This window comes from Sus scrofa, chromosome 8, assembly GCF_054392235.1.
Source record: "Sus scrofa isolate SSC_HxYL_T2T_F1_AM1 chromosome 8, Sscrofa_HxYL_maternal_Yorkshire_Landrace_v2.0, whole genome shotgun sequence".
Lineage (NCBI taxonomy): Eukaryota > Metazoa > Chordata > Mammalia > Artiodactyla > Suidae > Sus > Sus scrofa.
Genome location: NC_139390.1, coordinates 86760680 through 86783084, shown reverse-complemented (window position 1 = coordinate 86783084; position 22405 = coordinate 86760680). Strand labels below are relative to the sequence as shown.

At 45.5% G+C, this 22405-nt stretch overlaps 1 protein-coding gene across 9 annotated transcripts in view; it reads right to left on the bottom strand.

The window, feature by feature from the left end:
• Window positions 1-20224, bottom strand: part of NR3C2 (nuclear receptor subfamily 3 group C member 2) — a 365987-nt gene extending 345763 nt beyond the window's left edge. For 2 of the 9 annotated variants that reach the window (XM_084970786.1, XM_013978840.3), the window contains exons 1-2: window positions 19380-20224; window positions 9695-11453 (exon numbers count right to left, since the gene is read on the bottom strand). In XM_084970786.1, coding sequence (XP_084826912.1) covers window positions 9695-11451 — 1757 coding nt within the window. In that variant the 5' untranslated portion in view covers window positions 11452-11453; window positions 19380-20224. 9 annotated transcript variants of the gene reach the window in all.
• Between the last annotated feature and the right edge of the window lie 2181 nt (window positions 20225-22405).

The following is a 22405-nucleotide window of genomic DNA, read 5'->3' as shown; positions in this document are numbered from 1 at the left end:
CCAAGACATGAAATCAACCTAAATGTCCCTCAACAGAGGAATGGATAAAGGTATGTACACATATACAACAGAAAATTACTCTGCCATAAAAAAGAACAAAATAATACCATTTGTAGCAACATGGATGGACCTACAGATTATTGTACTAAGTCAGAGAAAGACAAATGTCATATGAGATCACTAATATGTGGAATCTAATTTTAAAAAATGATACAAATGAATTTATTTACAAAACAGAAATAGACTCAAAGAAACCAAACTTATGGTCACCACAGGAGAAATAGCAGGAGGGAGGGAGAAATTGGGAGGTCGGGACTGGCACATTCACGCAACTATCTACAAAATCTATAGTAACAAGGACCTCCTGTATGTCACAGGGAAATCTACTCAATACTCAGCGATAGCCTATATGGGCAAAGAATCTGAAAAAGAATGTGTGTGTGTGTATAACTGATTCACTGTGCTGTACAACCTGAAATTAACACCACACTGTAAGTCAGCCATACGCCAATAAAATTTCTACAATAAAATAGGTAAAAAATCAAACCAAACCAAACAGAAAATCCCCAGTCCCAACTCTCCAGCCTACTTCCTGGTCTTCCCAAGCCTCTCATTGGGTTTGAAGCCACCGTCTCCTACTGGAAGGAAAGGATAAGGAACCAGACGAAAGGGCAGGCTGTACCCCCAGCTCTGTTACCAACTGTTCTGAATGAGACTGGAAGATGCGCACCATCTCTCTGGGCCTAAGCTGTAGCCTCTGGGCTCAGGGCTCTTCTGGAAAGTCTAAGGCCACAGGACTCCTCCCTTTGGCATCCATGACTCGGCACGATCTTGATTTGCCAAAACAACACCCTGCCTCCTTTATTAGCATGTGCTGTTCATCTCCTAAATGGGGTTCTGTTCCTCCTACATCCTAGCAAATGCCCTCTAAACTAGACTTGAGACATGTAACCGTCCTCTCCTTGGAAAGCAGCCACACTACCCCCAGCACCACCGGGGAGGCCTCCCACACCCCCCAGGCCAATATTTCTACCTGCCCCGAGAACTCGTCCCATCAGAGGTGGCCTGGAATGGAAAACTCACGTAACCAAGATAAATGATCTCTTCTGGTCGACCTCTCCTTTTCTCTTTACTGCTCTCCATTCTCCATGAAAAGTTGAGGCGAGAGTTTCCACTGATTTTCCACATACTTTATGCTCCACTTCCACTGCAACATCAACTCCTCTCCTGCTCCCACCTTCATGAATTAGTCCCAAAGCCATTAGGCTGGACACAGCAAAGCGAACTCCGCAGTGGGTGTGGATGGCTGTGGGGGCCCTGGCTGGGGTAGCCAGCCCAAGGGTGGCCCCAGGTGGAGAGCCAGGGTCCCTGCATTCCAGCCCAGAGATGGGGGTGATCCACCTGCTCACTTGATCTAGTGCAGCGGGTCAGAATCCAAGTAGGGTGGGGACAGCCCATCAGGGGGCATCAGTGCCTGAGTGCAGAAGGAGGGCTTCGGGTGTGGGGGAGGGTGGCCCTGTGGCCCAGAATGTGGAATTGGACTCCAATCACAGATAGGAGGGTGTCTGTGGGGATGGGGGGCACCCCTGGGAGGAAGAGCCAACTCAAGGCCTGGGGCAGGAAAAGGCCAAGATAGGCTGAAAGAAGCAAGGAAGCACTCAGAGAAACGATGGGAGCAAAGCCAAAGGGCACAGAAACCAGCTTGAATGGGTTCCCACTGGCAAAATCAGGAAACGAGGGGAACATAAAAATGGCCAAAGTTTGGAAGACATCTGACAAAAAAGAAGATATCAAAATAAAATGCATGGAATAATGAAGGAAAAATACAGATGGGATCAAGGAAAATACTACAACATTAGGAGAGGTGTTTGGTGTGAAAGTCTTTCAATTTTGTTATATGCCTCACATTTTTCATAATAAAAAGACTTTCAAAAGTTCTTCTGAAATTAAAAAAAATTCAGGGAGGTAACAGGCTATACTTACTGCAGAAAAGAAGAAACAATGATGCCAGAAAGATATAAATAATTCAGTGAACAAACAAAGCATGATGAAGACTGGGATGTTTATACGACTTCAAAGCACCGCCCCCCACAATAGCTGCTAACTGCAAAGGGGAAAGAGTAACTTTTACGGTGGAGAAGCCTGGCCCTCAACACCTGGGGCAAGAGCTACAGATGGACAGTAAAGGCACAATAGCACGTGGTAGGAGGTGATGAGAACAAGGCAGCATCCTTTCTGTGATGTTCCTGCCAAAGGGGTGGTAACCGAATGGAAGCATGAGGAAACCCCCCACCCCCGCCACATCCAGGCACTTCCCACTAAAGGCCAGCCTTTCATCCTCCAAAGTATTATAAAGTCATGAAATCTGAAAACGACTAAGGAAATGTCCCGGGCTGAAGGAGACAAAGGAGTCATGACAGCTCCAAGCACAAAACACAATTCTGAATTAGGTCCTTTCACTGTAAAAGACATTACTGGGGGGGAGTTCCCATTGTGGCGCAGCGGAAATGAATCCGACTAGGAACCATGAGGTTGCAGGTTCGATCCCTGGCCTTGCTCAGTGGGTTAAGGATCCGGCATTGCCGTGAGCTGTGGTGTAGGTTGCAGACACGGCTCGGATTCCGCATTGCTGTGGCTCTGGCATAGGCCAGCAGCTATAGCTCCAATTAGACCCCTAGCCTGGGAACTACCATATGCAGTGGGTGCAGCCCTCAAAAGACAAAAGACAAAAAAAAAAAAAAAAAAAAAAAAAGACATTATTGAGACAATTGGCAAAACCGGAATAAAGATGTCAGTAACATAATATTATTGTCTGGATTTTTGTTATTTTCTGTATTGTGCTTGTGTGGGAGAATGTCTTTGTGGACGGTCCTTTTTAATGGCCTAATTTTTTTCTAACTCTGCTGATTATTTCAAAATGAAATTTTTATATGAAAGTCAAATTGCTACAAAGTTGTCTTCTGTAATAGGTCATGTCTGCCCCTTTTGTTCCACTACCCTCAACATCCTCACTCCAGATAATCCAGTTCCCCTTCTCCTGCACTGTTAAAATACTTTTTTTTTTTTTTTTTTTTTTTTTTTGGCTGCCTCTGTGGCATGCAGAAGTTCCCAGGTCAGGAGTTGAACCTGTGCCACAGCACAGACTCAAGTTGCTGCAGAACCCCTAACTCACTGCGCCACCAGTGAACTCCCTACAGGGATCAGATCCCAGCATAGTTGCAACCCAAGCCGATGCTGTGGCAACGCCGGATCCTTAACCCATGCTGCCACACCTGGGATCGAACCTGCATCCCAGCACTCCCAAGACACTGCTGATCCTGTTGCACCACCGGGGAAACTCCCGTAATAACTTTTTAACAAGGTTCTTTCTGCTCCAATCCACCCTCCACTACAACCACTGCTTAATTAAGGTTTTTCTAAAGTGCACTTCAGCTCAGGCCGCTTTCCTGCTCCCACGTTTCAATAACTCCTCATTACCTACCAAATTAAGTACAAACTGCTCAGTGCGACGTTCAAGTTCCACTCGCTTCTACTTCTAACTACTAAGCTCTTCCAGGCCTTCTTTGCCCCAACTCCCTGTATCCCAGCCCGCCAGGCAGCCAGACCACACTGGGGGTTTTCTGCATTTCAGAGTTCTGCCCACAGGGCTCCCTGCACCAGGAAGTGCCCACCCCACCCCCTGCAAATTTTTCAGAACTGAGGATAACTACCCACTCTGATCACCACCTCCTCATCTCCCTGTCTTCAAAGACACACTGTCGGGATAATCCTTTTCTGTCAGAAACCCCAAGTCGATTTTGACCCTTACAAACCTTATTTCAGTCTATTTTAGGCTGCAATTTTTGTATATCTGTTTTTCAACAACTCTTAATATATAAGGTGAGGATTTTTGCCAACGAAACAGTCATCACTGATGAAATTTAGTCATGGCCACAGTTACGAATTCAGAGAGCTGGTTATTATCTCACTCTCTCTCCCTAGGGTATAAACTTTGTCAGTATTCAAATTATTTTTTGTTTGTCCTCTTTTCTTTCCTTCAACAAGCGTGTTCAGTTTCTTAAGTAAAATACAAGCAATTTTTATCTCGTTCCTACATAGGCATTTTGGCCGTGGCCATACCACTAACAATCATAAATCCAGAGGTTTCCAGAGCATCAATTAAGTAACACGTGCTTGTACATAATTACATTTTAACTTCATCATTACTTTACTATATAAAGAACAAAATAAAAACTCTTAAAACTGAAAACAAAGCCTATACTTGACAAGTTTAAAACTAGAAAATACTAAAGATGAAGACATGATCCATTTAACACACATATTTTTCCCGGATTTTCACTAATAAATTTTGGGAAGCATTCCACAAAAATATACAATTTAATGGCCATGTTCCATGTAACCAAGAAACCAATATTTTTTTCCCTCAATTCAAATTTAGTCAATGAGAGAAAAGGATAAATTATGTAGCAGCAGAGCTGAAACTTTATCAGTAGATGAGGAGCATGAAACTACAACACAAGTTGAGCGTCGGCGATGAGCGTCGGCGAGGGGGGAGTACTACTCTGGAGAAAAAAAATTAATGACATCAGGGGGAAGTGAAATGTGACTCCTAAATTACTGGAGATCAATGTAACATCTGCTATTACTCGAAACATTACAAGGACAGAAAAGGTCCGACACACCCAGAATTTCAATATTGCAAAAAGCATCGAATCTGTCAGTAAGAAACTTCCAGGCCCTAGTTTCAGTGTGTCACTGATAAGTATGAGAACTGCCTTAAGTTGAATAATTTGAGTTATTTAACGGAAACCAGGGCTTTTATCTCCACTGTCTTTTTTTAAGTATGAAGGAAGCAGTTTCAAACATACTAGTACGTTAGACAGTAAAAGGTAGACATACTGACACATAAGTCTAGGATACTTACGATTGAAAAGCCAAAGGTGTAAAAGGAACACTGTACTTAGTGATTTGTTTATTTAAAAGCAATAAGCGTTTTTCGTTCAAAAATTATCACTCTTACCAGACATACTATAAATGAATGAAAGTGAATGAAACATCAGAAAAAGCAAATTTCTTTTCAATCATTTCTAAAAATATTACTTAGAATGCTCACCTGGAGAAAATTCTAGGTACACAAGCAATTTCAAAATCAAAATATTGGGAAACAAATAAGAAAAAGAAAGTTCCATGTTTTCACTTCCAAATGAACTAATTCTGTAATGGATTTATTTATCAAACATCAATACACAATTTCCCCTTGCCAAAACTCATCATTATTTCATACTTTGTTTTAAATAGAGATATTTACATCTCAACGGTTTATTCTGAAAGTAAACTTAAAATGAAAAGACACAGGGCAAAATGTGTTACCAGCTCCTTGAATTCCGAAGCTTTCAGTGTATTACAGAAGACGAGTTTTGAAGAACTCCACGGACAATTGAACCTTTTTTTTTTTTTTTTTTTTTAAATCTGCAGGCTATCACTAAATTGTTTCCTTCTATCATGGTAAAAGTGCAGCCTATATAAGATAAACCCCTGATTACGTGTCTTGAAACCTACCAGAATATGCCCTTTGAGACTGTGAACTTTATATTCGAAAGTCTAAGTCAATGTTAGCACTGTGTTATGATGCTGTCAAAGTGACTGTGACCATTGCCATAAACACCCAGTGTTATGTCAACAAAAAACCCTGTTTCCAAAAGGAGTTGGGTAAATTCAGAAGAACAAGAAACTCATAGCCTAAGTGTCAAGTTTTATGAAAGGAAAGATCGGATAAACAAACACAAAAATGCTGCTTTCCCAAATAAAATGATAGGGACTCCCTACTTGCCCTTCCTTATAAACGGTCAAGACATTTTTCTATCCAGACTACCCTGGAAACCACGGAGCTAGACTCGGGATTGAGATATACTTGAAACCAGACAAGCAGATATGTTAAGGGAGACTTCTATTTTTGTTCTTAACATACACGACTCCAAGGAAACTACGCAGCCGTGCGGTAGCCTTGCTGGCAGACCTCAAAGAGCATCTGGGTCAACTTGTTTTCTTTGCAAGGAAGAAACTGAGGCTGAGAGAAGCCGCAACTCACTCCAGGTCGCAGCTTTGTTTGTGCCCCAGTTGAGGAGTAAACCCCAATCTGCAGGACCCAAGCAGGTCCGGCACCCACGGTAGAGCGTTACATCCAGCTTTTGTCATAACTGACTTTACAGTGGAGCATTCAGAACGTCCACTCACTGGAAATGATTAACAGATGCGACTCTGCTTAGCACTCTTGCAGAAAGCCCACAGGCTCAAACAGACACACCCTCCGCCTCTCAGCTTGAAAAATTCACCTGGATGAGAATCATGTTTCTTACCTGCATGGGGCACCCCTAACTCAGCATAACATCTGATAAAAGTTAACACAAGTCATATCCTCTTTCTAGATGAACTTCCAAAGGGTGTACAGGATTGAACAGACCAGCAACCCTCAATTTTAGGGTCTCAGGCTGCTTTTCTACTCTTACCAATGTGTTGAGCTGAGGATAACAAAGAGCTTTTGTGTATATGCATTCTATCCACTGATATTTACCCTAACAGAAATGAAAACCGTATTTCTTTTAAATCATTTAAAATAAGTCACTACACGTTAACATAAGTACATGGGAGGAAAAAAATCACAATATTTTCCAGAACAAAAAACTTTAGTGAGAAGAGTGGCATTGCTTCACATTTTTGCAAGTCTACTGTCTTTCTTAGAAGACAGCTCATATCTGCTTCTGTGGACAATGTCTGGTGATCTGTTTTGGTAACAGTATATGAAGAAAAATCTGGTTTCACACAGCTATGCTGCTGGAAGGAGGAGAAGCACTGGAAGGGTCATTTCAGATCACGGCAAATACGACCCTTTAATACAACCTTGAAAACAGGCACTGAGTGGCTTCTTAAAGCATAGCTGCCAAGTAGAATCTGAAGTCAGATTGGTGAACTTTCACACACTATTACATGAAAACTATTCCTTATCAATCTTCCATTCTGAGGGACTCTTTTACTGATGTGTGATTAGACTTCCTGCACCTCCCTGAAAAGGACTGGAAATCCCAAACTATACCTTGACATCTACTAGAAAATAGTCAAGAGTTCAACCTAAAGATATAGACTATTATGAAACTCAGAGGCTATTACACACGCTGCCTTCATCCTTTATAAGTTTAAATTCGTTAATTCAACATTCCCTGGAATTGGGATATTACCCTTATAAATGATGAAATAGGCAGAAAGGTTGGATTTTGGCCCAAAAGATACAAAATAAGAGGCCAATAATGCAGCTTGGATGTGATTAAATTAACATACAATACTCAGACTGAAACCCAAGGGGGGAAAAAAATCTAAATTTATTCTGAGAATGATCAAAACAAATAGATTTGGATCACATTCCCCAGGAAAAGCTGCAAAGAATTAGTAATCTACGAGAGACTTTGAGTAATATTAAAGCTTTGAATTAAGGTTTTTTGGAAAACTTATTAACTGGCACAATACCAGTATACATGTAAACAAAACAAATCCCCTCAGGCTGTGTTAAGAAGCCTATCAAGAATTTTGGATGCTCAAGAGTCACCAGACAACACCTCTAGTTCCCATAAATGCAGAGCAGGCTCAAGGTCACTGATTCATAGGAATATGTAAGGCTAAGGGTCACTGGACCACCAGGAGGGGCTTCAGGAGTTGAGTGTGAAAACAATTAAAACAGTAAAAATAGGACACAGAACAAACAGAAGAGAGTTAGTGATTTTAGCTAGTATCGCTCTAGTATTTCTACCAGAAATATCCTTACCCAAAGCAACAGCCTTCAAAACTAAAAGAGCATAAACGGAAATACAGGGGCCCACGTTAGGGTACCTAACCATAAAAGAGTAGAATTTAATTGCAAGAATTTATCAACAAATACTTCCTTCAACTATGTCTATTTCTTTTAAAAGACTTTATGGAATTTCATATAATGCAGAAAGAGAACACTAAAAGAAATGGAAACTGAAAGTTATAAAAACACTGAATTGAATTAAATGTTGAGAGCAATAACTGAACTCTTTATAATACTCTCTGATGCATACTATATTCCAGATGATATTCAAAGTGCTTCTGACAAATTAACTCACTCAACTGTCTCCACTACACTTGAGGTGGGTACTACCAAATTCCCTTTTTACAGATGAGAAGACTAAAGGCCAGCGAGGGGTCACAAAGCAGTTAAGTGGCAGGGCTGGAATTTCAATGAGGGCAGCCATGGTCCTAACGACCAGGCTATCCTCCCTGGGACGAACCCACCACAAACATCTCACAAAATCATTGACCTCATGTGCAAAATGTCCTTTCTCTGACAGTAAAACAAAGCTCTCGCAGGAGAACACACGCTGAGCTTGGTTCTGACCAAAGCCATGCCATCTCAGCACTTGTGCTAAAGAGTTTAGAATGTAGGAGAGAGGGGCAGCCTTAGAATAGGACTGAAGAGTCACGCTGTGGAGAACTGTAAGAACACAGCAGTGTCCTTTATGAAACATGGGCTTCTGTAAAAGCAAAAGAAGCAAGGTATGCGTGGATGATGAAGAAAGGAACACACACATTGAAGCTTCTGCTTTGGGTTCCAGAAAAAAAAAAAAAAAAAAAAAAAAACTGAAGGAGACAGAATGAGGACTACATAGAAACCTTAGAGCCTGTTAGTGAGATGGACCTTCTTCCCCGAAAATAAGTTTTTAAGGAAAAGAGCCACATATTCCTTGATGCCCGAGGGAAATGTATCGAGGAAATCTACTCTTTATATGTTCAATAAACCACAACCATGTAATAAAAGCAGTACTAAAGCAAAGTCCAATGCAAGCATTCACTGTATAACTTAGAACCACCCTTTATCGTCATACCTAAAACCTCTTCCTTGTTTTTCCTAAACATATACAATATGCTACCTACAAGAAGGAAAGGCAAGAGATATTTTACAGTAAGCCAAGTACATCTTTCAGCAGATCTTAAGAGTTACACATACACCAGTTCAAAACTACTCCGTGACATACTTCACTTCCAATGAGAAAGTGATCCATTTAGTAATTTCAGATGCGCTGAGTCTTTAAAAGCCCTCAAGAGGTAAGGAAATGATTTATTTGTACTGAAAACCACAACTTACATACAATTAACCAATGCAGAAAAAGCTGAAGAGGGTGAGGAGCTTGTGGGTAGCAGATTTGGGGTTTAATGCCTTTTTTCACAACCACTGAAGTGATTAATTCTGAAAACTAAGGGGGTAAGTAAAAAAGACCATGACCACACAGAAACCAATCTAAAGCAATTTTTAGTGAACCACTATACAGCTAAAGAAAAAAAAAAATCTGGCACTAGTCTGCTAGTAAATATAGTAACAGGCCATAGAACACAAACTTTTTCTGAACACCTACAAAAGGCAATGCAGAGGAGGAAACACCTATAAACACTCCTTCGAAATCAATGCAAGTATTTTCCAAGAGAGTCTCAGAATGTTTTGTTTCTCTGTTGCAAAAAAGTCGTAAGATACCAACAAGCAAAGAGGTGAGCATTAAATGACTGTCCTGAAAGTAAAAATAAAACAGGAAATGGAAATGTGCTTGTATTTATCCACTGTAAAGATAGCGTTCACCTTCACCATTTATAAAGCCACGACTGTCAAAATCAGAGACAAAGGCCAGCCTACCTTGATACGTTTTCTGGAATGTATTCTAGGACCGGATACCCATCACTTCTTCTCGATGACAGGTCACCGTGTGATTTCCACGACTCCACTAAAGTGTTGACCGGAGGAAAGGAACTCAGGTGTTGGAAAGACTGGTCTCTAGCTGATCGTGATAAAGATATTGTACCTTGAGCACCAATCCTGTAGTGAAAAGACTGTCCACCTGAATTCACACCGACAATGGCAGATGAAGGGATGCTGGCCTCTGGATAATAGCTCCCGTCATCCGGTTCTTGTTTAATCCCCATTGGGAACCCGCTGCCTTCACAGTTCCCATCAAAGCCGGGCACAGGTGGTCCTAAAATTCCTGACAGAGAATAATAGTCTTTATCATCCATAAAGGAAAAATACGAGCCATCCATGAATGGAAAGGGGTTGACAGTTGGATTCCCTTTAAAAGAGGTTCCCGAGCACGAATGCTTGGTTGATTCTTGTTTGATTGGTACTGAGAATGGGGAATCGGCATTTATTTTGCTATTTCCTCCTAGGCATGAGCTGCTGAAAGCTCCATCTGGCTCCGGCTTTATGTACTGGACGATGTTAAGCTGGCCAGTCACACCATTGGGGATGGCACTCTCTGTTTCCTCAGTCTTGGGAAAGGGGGCCTCTTGAGCACCTTTCTCATGAGTGTCTGGACTAGGAACCACATCCCTGGCACTGCTGGATCCAGCGGGAGTGCCTGAAGCAGAGTAGCTGAAGGCATTGCTTATGGGGCTACAGATAGACCCCACAGTGCTAGCAGATGGGCTGGACAGCGAGGATCTGTTATTTGTGTTGGAAGGGCTGGAAACGGAGCACCTTGAGTTGTTGATATTTGCAGGGCTGGATACAGAGGATCGCAGAGTGATGTTATTTGGACTGGCGACTGGAGATTTGACACTGCAGTGGCTGGGGGGGCTGGAAATCGGGGACTTCATGCTACTCAGGGGACTGGAGAGGGGAGAGCCCACGTTGCTGGCATGGGCTGGGCTGTGTGACCTGGAGCCCCGATTCTCCACATTAGGGGAGCATGTGAGAGGAGTGCCCTGGGTGAGGGGGCTATGCACGCCAAAACTGCCAAAGCTGGCTGAGCTGGAGGACACAGAGCCCATCCCTGCAGGGCTGCAACCCGCAGATGTCATGTTCAGGGGGCTGCACACGGACGGGCTCTTTTCGTGACACAGGATGGGGCTCTTCACGACAGCGCGCATGACCCCACCGTTCACCAAGCTCCCGGAGTCAGGCATAAATGGCCTCAAGGGCCTGCTCACACCCCCAAGAGTGGAAGGACGATGGCCATTCTCTTTGTAAAATTTTACCAGCTGCTCCACATTTTGGTAGATCTTGGCTGGACTGGCGCTTCCCTGCGGGTGCTGCTGATCGTAAGAGTAGTCGGCGTCTCTCACGGAATCCATGTACAAGCCCATGGACTCCGCCACGGTGGCAGACAGTTCCTTCGACTCCAGCTCCGTTTTAATATCAGAGGTTAGAATCCCAGGCCGATTGTTGTCTTGCTGAAGGCAAGGGAGAAGTTCGTGCTTTTCTTTGCTGCTTCCTTGAGTACTGTTGTTTGGAATAGCACCGGAAACACAGCTGACGTTGACGATCTCCATGTAGTTACTCTCATCCGTCCGCTCCGTGGGTCCCAGGGAAGAACGCTCCACAGTCTCAGAAGCTTGACCCCACCGTCTTTCCATCTCGAGACCTTCAGGGAGACTGTGGTAGCCTTTGGTCTCCATCGCTAAGAAATAAATGTAGAGTAAAAAACTGAATGAGAGTCCTGGATGGCAGGATTACTCTAAACCATACTGCAAAAGGGCACTGACTTCGCCTAGAAGTATACACTCTACGTATTATAAGCAATACTTCCAGTTATATTCAAAGCATTACCTTTTCAGGTGCTGATATAAGAGTCCGGACTATAACCGGTCCAGAAGCCAGAATATAAGAAGCAACCATATAAAACTATTTTGCATCTAAAGAAATGTAACCTGGAGTTCCCGTCGTGGCGCAGTGGTTAACGAATCCGACTAGGAACCATGAGGTTGCGGGTTCGGTCCCTGCCCTTGCTCAGTGGGTTAATGATCCGGCGTTGCCGTGAGCTGTGGTGTAGGTCGCAGACGCGGCTCGGATCCCGCGTTGCTGTGGCTCTGGCGTAGGCCGGTGGCTACAGCTCCGATTCAACCCCTAGCCTGGGAACCTCCATATGCCGCGGGAGTGGCCCAAGAAACAGCAACAACAACAACAACAACAACAAAAGACAAAAAAAAAAAAAAAAAAAAAAAAAAAGAAATGTAACCTATTTGCTAGAATCCAGCCTTTAGCGTTTGCAAAGGATATTCAAAAATGTTAACTTATTTAATATGCAAAGTCGTTCTGGGGCTGATGGGGCAGGCAAGGAGGAAACAGAGGACTGAGTGAAGTGGGCAACTCGCCCAAGGTCAAAGGCAGAATAAGAGACAAAGTCAGGTTGAAAACTAAATCTTCTAACTCCAAAACCTTTAGAGTCTTCAGGGCCTATGGAAGCTGTTTTCCATATCTAATACGTGGCTTTATAAAAAAACCACAAGGACGTGCCATTAATGTTACCATTTCCTAATATAAAGTCATCACAGGCAAAATAACTTTACTTTTAAAACAGTAAGATTTTCTTAAAAGGGATAAGTGATGAAGATAATTTCATGTCAATTCTGAAAAGTGAAGAGTCACACAGTCTGATTAATTAAGCTGGTCCAAATTCAGAGAGGCTGTATGACAACTCAAGAATGTCAGGACTCTTAAGTCTGTATTCTAATCTTGGCAAGGACTTTGACAGGCAGCCTGACCTAGTGGTACTTCTGCTAAAAAGACTTCAGGCAGACAGTTTCATTCTCAACAGTTAATGGAGGAAGTTTGAGATGAGTCCTGACAATTTACCTGTTCATTCATTCATTCAACAAATATTTACCAAGTGTGTGCCACATCCTGGGCCTACGACAAGTCACTGAATCTATTGTGATAAACAAAACAGACACAGTTCCCATCCTCACAGGACTGTTTTAGATGTACAATCCTATCCACTGGCTGTCACTATCAATTTATTTCATGGATAGTATAATTATAATAGGCTCCATGGATCTATGGCTTATACATTATATCATTCAATGCAGTATTACAAGACTTTCACATGTATTACTTATCTACCCTTATAAACAACCCCACAAGACTGGCAAAAAGTATTATCTAAATGATACCGCTGCAGAAACTGAGGCCTGGGTTACACAGCAGAGCTGGCATTTGTTTTGATTCCATGTCTCTATCTACGCCAGGGTACCTCAACCTTGGCATTACTTTGAGGCCTGATAATACTTTGCTGAGGAGATGTGCCCTACGCATTATGAGACATCCAGCAGCATCCCTGCCCCCTGCCCGCTCCATGCCAGCAGTATTCCTCCTGCCCCCCATGACAGCCCCAACTGCCTCCAGGCATTGCCAAATGTCCCTCCCCGGGGGGGAGGGGCAAAATCACCCTGGTTAGAGAACCATCACTCTAAAGAAACATCTCTAAGACAATGAGCTTGTTCTCAATAAAATTCCATTTGTCCATTTTCATGCATAAAGCTTTTAAAATCTCTAGGTATGCATTTTATTTTCAAATCCCTTCAGGTGTGTAAACATTCCCTGACCCAAATAAAGGTCCTGATCTAAAAGATGCAGTTTCTGCAGTTCTGAACACAACTGCTACGTGAGGCCTCTCATCCTTTTCTTCCCTTTGCCACTCACTGTCTCCAACCGCCCTACCTTCTGCTCATTAAAAAGAGACTAGGAAGCCTCTCTGCTCTAGAAATTACATTATTAACATGGAAAATAATATAATGACTCTACTAAATAAATCTGCACTAGATATTATGGGGCTCTACAACAAAACTTAATGTCCCAATTGTCCAAGTAGCGTAATTACCTCTTACTTTTCTATATTCTACACTTGACTTTTAAGTTCCCAGAAGGCAGAAACTTGATCAATTTTACCACTGTATTCCAAGCAGATGGCATAGTGCAAATAAATAAATTTTAACTATTCTAACATAATCAATACTCAATAATGTGTGAACATTAAAATCTCCCAATTATACGGTGTTCTTTTACTTAAAGAACCTAATTCTACAAATGCCTAATCACAAATCAATCCCAAACAGTGGAAAGTAAGTCAAACTATCAAGTTTGAGGAGGTAATCCAGTAACTGCTGCTGAAAAATTGGGTGTGGATAAAAGCCAACTTAAAGTTAAAAATATATATATATATTGACATGGGACCTAAACAGCTAATATTGGCCTTTTCCACCTTACTGAAAAACCATTTAGTCATAGCCATGGGTTAAAAACACCAGTAAATAGTATGTGTTGCTACTACTTCTATGTAGGAATATCGTCCTCCCCATACCAAACTCGAACAGATACAGATATATATCTAAGGTATAGGCATTTCAGGTCCAAATTCATTGACCACAACAAACAGGTCTATTCCTGTTCAAAACTGAATACCTTCTGTGCATCCCCCTTCCCCCAACTCACATTCCCTGTCTTGGTGAACCGCACCACCCTCTACCCCAAAGCCTGGAAGTCTCCCTTGCTCGGCACCCCCACTAAAGGCTTCCACAGGCTCACCCGCCCACACACTCCCACACCTACCTACCACCTCACTCCATGCCCCCAGGGCAGGACCACCTGTCTTGAGCCTGAAGGGCCATCCCCATTCAGACCTCTCTCCAAAAATTCATCCTCCAAATCGTCTTTAGAAAAGGATGATCACTCACCCCCCCCACACACATTTTTTTTTAAGTTTCGAAGTGGAAAAGTGCATGCTAAAACTCCTGGGAAGTTCTACCATACTGAAACCTGTTTCGTTTTTAATCCCGAGTTCCCTAAATAACTTGGCCACTACACCTTTTTTTTTTCACAGAACACCTACTTATACACAGAAGGGCACTTTTCATCACGCTGCCTCAAAGTAGGATCCTTATCTCTGTATTGTGAGGCTTTATGAAGATTTGAAGAGAATCTATACTTGGAGAGGGTGGGCACAAACCATCCTAAAGTGCTTCTACAAGGAAGCACCTTATCAGCTAACATCAGGCAGCTGATCACAACTTTCCAAGTGCTGTTTGGCCAGCCTTGAACCCTTCTGACCATAACATAAACCAGCCTGCATTTCACCATATTATTGACAAGGCTACCACTAGAGAATTTGCAAAAGGCTTTGCTGAAACCTACATGAGCTTTAAGGAATTCTCATCTACCAACCTAATGCACCTCGCAACATAGAAAAATAAAAGCTGACCACAAACAAGAAAGGATAGAGGGCATCTACCACCTGTATGGCTTCTCCTGCAAATTTTTTGAAAGATCAGGTTGTTTCTTTCTTTTTTTTTTTAAATATGATTACTGAAATATTTTATGCTGAATTCTCATTATTATTTTAATTGATCTTCTCTGTAAACACTCAGATCACATTAGGAATTTATTTCCTATGTTGTCCAGGAAATTCAGGTTGTCTTTTTGGAGCTGGCATAAGGACCATGGCTTGAGCAGAATTTAAGTCAACCTGAACTTACTAGTGAATACTGAAAATATCAGTTGTTGAATATGATCCTCATAGAAAAATATCCAGAGGGAAAAGGGAAAGTTTTTGTTACTGAAGTATAAAATGAAGCAGATACTGGTATACAAATCTAGCTGATATAAGATCAGACTTGCCTCCCTTACAATGGAGACTATAACAGAGACTCTCTTGGGACAAAGACAAAAACCATTAATTTTCATGCAAATGGCCTCCCCCCCAAAAATTTTTTTTGAAAGGCACTGATACTTCTACCTTAAGCCATATATATGCTTTTAAACACTGTTATGCAAAGGAAAAACTTGACTTGAAAATTTTAAAGGCTGTGTTAAATTGCTCTTTTCCATGAGGAAGTAGTTTTTGTTTTGTTTTTTTTTTTCAGGAATATTAACAAGGAATCTGGCAAATTTATATTTTATCTGAAAGCACTTTCACTTTTGCTACCAGAAAAAATATAGTCCCAGTTCGAATGCATCATTTTCTATAGTTATTTGACTATAATACGTCTTAAAGACAGAACCTTAAAAATTTCATAATTGGCACTGGTTGCCTCGTTGTAAAAGTTCAATGTATTTAACTTTTTTCTGTCATCCCCACTACGGAACTATTATTACCTGCCTCTTTTTTTACAGATGAGGTAAATGACAGAAATCAGCCCAAGGTCACCTAAGAGAGCCGGAGACCAGTTAGAACTGAACACACCTGATTTCTATTCACTCTCCTAATTCACTGAGCCACCTGATCTTTCCAAAATCCCCAAACTACTTCTCCCTTAAAGGAAAAAGCTCCTCTTTAGATTATGTTTAAAAACTTCTCTCCTCAAGCATTTCCCTGATAGCCTGCCATGAAGTCAAATATAAAATTAAAACTTTCCAGAACTTCCCAGATGGAGAACGCTGTTATCATTACTATATAAATATCATCAATAACAGCACCTAGAGAAAACGCAATTCAAATTCTAAAAAGCATGTAGTGCCTTTGAAATTCAGTGGTTTCAACAACTTACTGGTTATTAAACAAGTTTTCTTAACGCCTATGTTTTAATAAATAGTTAAAACTTCTGGTGCCATAAACCATTAACGACTTAAATCTGGTCTTTTAAAATCTATTAGGAAAAGCTATGCACCTAAATTCAGTAACAGGGTTCAGATGCCACCAAAAGAAGCTTCATCCCTTCTCCCCTGCCTTTAAAATTCCAACTGATGCCACAGAAAGCATAATCTCTTTCAAGAGTTTCGTGAATACTAAGGAACTGGAAATGCACGAATTTCCAGAGCCCCTTTCATACAGGATCTACCAAGATCTATATCTCCTTCAACTGCCCTTTTCTCGCTATACCTCCAGCTGAGATTTGGGTGCTTCCGCAATTGATAGAGGAAAAGAAATATTGTTCAAACGTCCTTCAAAAACTGTACAAGGAAAACGATCCGAAATCATCGTTGGATAAAGGGAAGGGTGGTAGATCTCCCACTGCCAAAGGCGGTGGAAAGCTGCTCTTTAAGAGGGCATTTATCCAAAGTGGCCAAACTTTCCCAAAATAGTCCTCTGGCGGCCAAAAGGGGGAAAAAGTGGAAAACCAAAACAAAACAACAAGCACACAGCACCCTACTGACTGTGCCTCCGGATTACGCAGCCACTTCGCCCTGCAAAGTGCACGCTCCCGCGCCGCGGCCGCACGCCAAGCCGGGCAAGCGGTGCCCAGCCGCGCACCTCTACACACCTGCCTCGGCCGGGGTCCGTCTCTCGGCGTCTACCTGTTGCAGCGCTCGCCAACGCCACGACACCCCTGCTGCGGAGCCCCACTAAATCCAACCACATCCAGGCCAGCCAGTGCCGCTCTCCCTGCAGCAGGAGAGCCGGAGGCAGCAACGCTCTTGCACCCAGGTGACTGCACGGGTTTCCTCCGAGCAGCCTGAAGTTGGCTTGCTTCTCCCCAGTCCAATGACACCCCGGGCGCGGAGGGGCGGAGAGGAGGGGGCAGGGGCAGGGCCAGGGCCAGGGCGGGCGAAGTAGGGAGAGAGCGCAAGAGGGCGGGCGAAAGCCCGGAGGGGGAGTGGGCCAGCTGGAGGGCCGGCCCTTTTAAAAGCAGGTCACATGTCCAGATAAAAAGTTCAGGTTGCTATCCCGCCCCCCTGAGCCCTTCCCATTGGCCCGCAGGGAAGCAAGGTTCCACGCTTCGCGGGTCAGGCTGGCTTCTCATTGGACAACCCTGGCTGTCAGTCACCAGGAGGACGACATGACTGATACAAAGTTGCTGCGACACAGCCTGGACTCGGCAGCTCCCTTAAAGCCGCAGAAGCGGCGGCCGCTTAGGGTGCAGGGCAGTGTCTACGCCACTAGGTATCCTCCAGACGCTGCCCACCCCCCTCGTCCCCTCGCTCGACTGTCCCAAACCTGCTCGCGCCCACCTGGCTCTCCTCCTGGCTAACCCTATGATGTCTGGAAAGAAATAAAAAGTCTGGTGACGCGGAAGAAGTCGCTTTTTCCCAAAGCCGGTCAAGGTGTAATCCCCTGAGGCTCTCCACCTGCAGCGCCAGGTGAGCGGCAGCCCTGGCCCAGGCGCCGCCCACAGCGTCCGCGCGCAGCGGAGGTCTCTTAGTGGGCTTCTCCCGACCCCCGAGGTTCCGCTCCCCGCCCCTTTTCTCTGCCTTCCGAGTTACCTCTCAGCAGAGCAGCCGCAGCGTCCACTGCCAGCGAGCAAGAGGATCACGTTCCCACTCGATTTGAATTTCCTTGTTTTAACCGTGCCGGAAAAGCGGGTGACTTCAGCGCAGCCAAAGCCCTTTAAATACAACTTCTCTCCCACTCCCCCCCCCAAAAAAAAGTGCGATGGTGAAAAGCTGCTGCACCCCTTCTTTATAATTTTGTTGCTGTATTACTTTCGTACTGGATTTTTCCACTAGTTCAGTTTGAAAAAGCCCTACCATGGATAGTCTTTTCTTTATAATAGGTGGGAGGGGGTGCACATAATTGGGAGAAACAAACAAGAGTGGCAAGGAAACAAACTGTTTCCTAAGGATCAAGTGTATGCAAGAAGAAATTTCGGTTTCCCTCCAACCGCCTCCACCTCGACTCTCCTCCCGCCCACCCAAAACATTGTAGTTACTAAGCAAAAGATGAGCTTCTTAACTTTGATTTCTAAGGACTGTGAGGCTCCGCGTAAGAGGCTCCGTTTTAGATTCCCGACTGGCCCACAGTCAACACCAGTGACGTACACACCTAAATCTGGTCCCCCGGCCCTTCGCGACCCGCAGCCCGGCGGCGGCAGCTGTGCTGCCTCCCGCCTCACCCTTGCCGCACACCAGCCACACTGGGAAGACTGGTGCACTGGGGTGGGGGTGGGGGGGGCGGTTCTCCCAGTGCCCCAAGGCCCCTCCTCTTCTTACAGTTAATTAAGCTTCGGGATTCCAGACTCTGAACCCAGGAAGATTCGAACTCCCAGCCGCCCCAGGTAGGGAACTCCCTGGCGGCGGGAGTGACAGCAGCAGCGCAGGAGAGCTGGTCCCGGCCCCTGATTCAGGTGCTCGCAGTCCTCGCGCTGAGCGCCCCCGGTGCCCCACAGCCGGGAGTCCTCGCAAGTGTCCCAACTTTCCCGTAGGGCCCTCAGTTTTGCGCACTCTCCCGGCCAAGCGAGCTGCCAGGCATCGATCGCACTCGGGGCGGAAAGCAGGCGGCGGGCAGAAGCGAGGGGGGAGTCTCAGACCCAGCGCCTGGGCACGCGAGGAGACGGCGTCTCCGCCTGCGCTGCCGAATTATTCATTACTTAAGGAATGGACGTGCCTCTTTTACTAAGTTTTTACCTCCCTTACGGAGGGCTGGTCTTGCCCTGGATCTCAGCTTCTTGCAAAATCTAGGTTAGAATCTTGCAGGGACAGCCGCCGCGATTGCTCGCCTGCTGCCCAGCACCCCTGCCCGAAGGCAGCCGCGCGGGCACCTAGTCTCCTGCCCGCAGCCCACCTCGGTTTGCGAACCCGCGCTCTCTGCGCAGACCGTGCCTTGCCCAGGGCCGCCTTGCGATTCCCGGGCCCCCTCCCACCGCTGTCAGCGCAAAGTGACTGTCGCTGCACTCACCTTTTCTAGGACATGGTGGGGAGGCTGGGGCGCGGGGCGGGGGGTGGGTGGGGGCAGCCACACTCCTGCTGCCTCCGCCGCCAGCAGCAACTCCAATATTAGCGGATTGGCAGTAAGGATGGAGAGGAAGATAATCCGGCAGTCGCCCTACTGACGGTGGGTAGAGCAATAGAGCAGTAGTGTTGTTACCCCGCAGGAGGAGGCAAGGCGGCGGCGCCAAATAGCGCAGAGGAGGACGCGGGTGCCTGCCCGCCCCCAGCAGCGGCGGCCGCGGCTCTAGCGGGCCCCTCTCCCGAGGCTGCTGGCCTCCGGGCGGTGACGACGGTGGCTCTGTGAGCCGGGAAGTCCGGCGGGATGACCCCGCGCCGGTCTCCCCGCAGCAGGCTCTCCGCGCCCCCTCCCCGGGCCTGGGGTGACCGGTGACAGCTCCGGCTACGGAGCGTGTAAGTGTGTGTGGGCGAGTGTGTGTTGAGGGGGCGGCTTCAGGGGGAGCCCGCGGCGCCGCAGCCCCCTTCTCGGGTCACACCCTCACCAGCGGGAGGAGGCAGCAAAGCATCCAGACACCGGCTTGCGGGAAACAGGGGCTGGGGGTGCCGATGGCCGCCCTCCCACCCTGGCCCCTGGCTGTAAGGAGGCCGAGGGCAAACGGAACCCCAATGCACGTCACCCAACACCCCTCCCCCCGGTTCCCCAAAGCCCGGCCCTGACCTCGCGCCCCGGCCTCAGGTGCAGTTCCCAGCCGCTGGGGTAGACGCGAGCTAGGGACCACGCGCGGGGGGCGGGAGGGAAAAGTTTCTTTTCCTGCCGCCTGGCTGCCCACCCGGCGAGACGGCTCCTCTCCCCCCTCGGTCTCCCGCTCGCCGCGCCTCTGCCCCACCCCCACCGTGGGGGGGTGCCGAGGAAGGACCGGGTGTCTGCGCGCGGGGGCGTGTGGGGAGAGCGGCGAGGAGCGGCGGCCGCCACCGGTCCCTTCGCGGTGACAGCGGCTCAGAAGCCGCCGCCGCCAGCTCCGCGAAGCGAGCCGAGGAAGGGGCTGGGAGCCAGGCCCCCTCCCATCTCCGCTCGCCGAGCGCCGCGCGCCCCCGTGCCGCCCCGCGCGCCCCCGCGGCCCGGGCAGACACCTACGCCGACGCGAAAGTGAAAGGGGCGACGGAGCCAGGAGGGCGGCTGGCGGCGCGCGGGCGCGCGGCGGGGGGCGGAGGGCGGAGCGGTGACCCGCGATCCAGGGATTCTCAGGCTCCGGCTGCCCTGCGGAGCCGCAAGCGCCTCCTGGCTCCAGAGAAGTCCCACGTCCCCCTCCCCCCCCGGCCACACAAATCACCCCCATCGGAGCAAAAGTGTGCATGTGTGCGCGTGTTCAGGAGCACTCACGTGTGTGACAGACGCTTCAGCCCCAGCCTTTTCTACCTCACCGTTACATTTACACTTAGTGGAAGATTGGGGCGGGGGGAACTTGTGGCTATCACTACCGTTTACAGACCCCTGCTTGCTGTCCTTTACGACTCAGTTAAACCCCTTGAACTGACCACACATGCCCTTTTCCTGGCTTAACACTCTTTTTCCTACAGACTTTATTGACCCCCTCCCCCTGCCCTTTGCTGGTTCTTTCCCATTTTCTTTCTAAATAGCTGTGAAAGTTGTTAATCCCGTCCCACACAAAACCGTGTTAATCACGGAGCTGCGCTGTTAAAACAATCACTGCCTCTCTTCAACCACGTTCCCCCTCGATCCTAGCCTTGAGCTGTCCATTGCGTTGTCACCCACACAGCGTTGGCACTACCCCGTGGCTCGAGGTGGCATTTGGCCTCTAGCAAAACAACCTTTCTCCTGTTCCCTTATGTGGAGAGAATTTAAGTTCATAAGGTACTATGCTTTAGGTGAAATCAAGAAAATAATTAAATGATAAATTTTCAAAATTAACGTAATAAATATCTAGCGAACTTTTAAAAAGAACCATCATTGACAAGTGTACTGATTGCAAAAACTGAATTTTGAAATTCATCAAAAATAGATGGTTGGCGTTGATTGATATAAATGGAAGGATGGATAGATATGTGATTAAAACATGTTTATGGTACAGTATTCATGGCAGGATCTAGGTACGTATACAGGTGTTCACTGCAAAATTCCTTCAACTTTTTTTGTATGTTTGTAATTTTCATAATTAAATGTTAGAGAAAAAGACCCTTCATTTAATGTAAACTTTATAATGTAAATTCAGTTTACAAAAGTTGATAAGTTAGGCATTGATTATTCCTTTCCCCTTTATCAAACTGTTTTCTTCAAATATTCTTTACATAGGTTCTCCACCACTCTTTTAATCAGTAATTTCCATTACAGACAACCACTCAGGGATCAGACTCTGTTGTAAAGTGGGGTTATTATAACTGCAACATTTTAGAAATCTAGAAGATTTCTTCCTGCATTTTCTCTTGTCCAATCTCAAATTTTAATCTTCTGTGCTTCAAAATAGTTTGGGTTTATAACACTGAGCTTTTAAACATATTCTTTTGAAACTTTTTCACACTAAAATAGCTTGCAGGGAGGTCCATATTCCTGAAGGTATATCAGCATCTTTCGACAGAGATGTTAGGAGAATCTTGCCATGACTAATAGGCAAACCTTTATTTGTTTGTGGATATTTGAACCATTAAATTTCTCTCTTCTCCCAATTTCCTTTTGCTGGCTGTAAGAGGTGGTCTTGTGCCACCCTAAAAAGAAATCAGCTCCACGATCAATCTTCGGCTCCCTCATCTGAAGATTTTGCTGGGAATCACCCCACAAAAGACGTCTCTGCAAGACTCCATCAGAGATGGAGATGCGGGTTTTTCTAGTTGTTCAGAACTCTTTGTTCCAAAGGTTCCAATGGCCATTACTAAAGAGCCCTACCAGCTTTAAAAATGTATACCTAGAAATGTCATCACTTGCTTAAGCTGTCTCTTAACAAACTTTGTTCTTTTCCTCCTTTTAGAAATATTTTTTTCTTTGCAAAAGGATGGAAACAAGCTTTTAAGAAAAATAAAAAT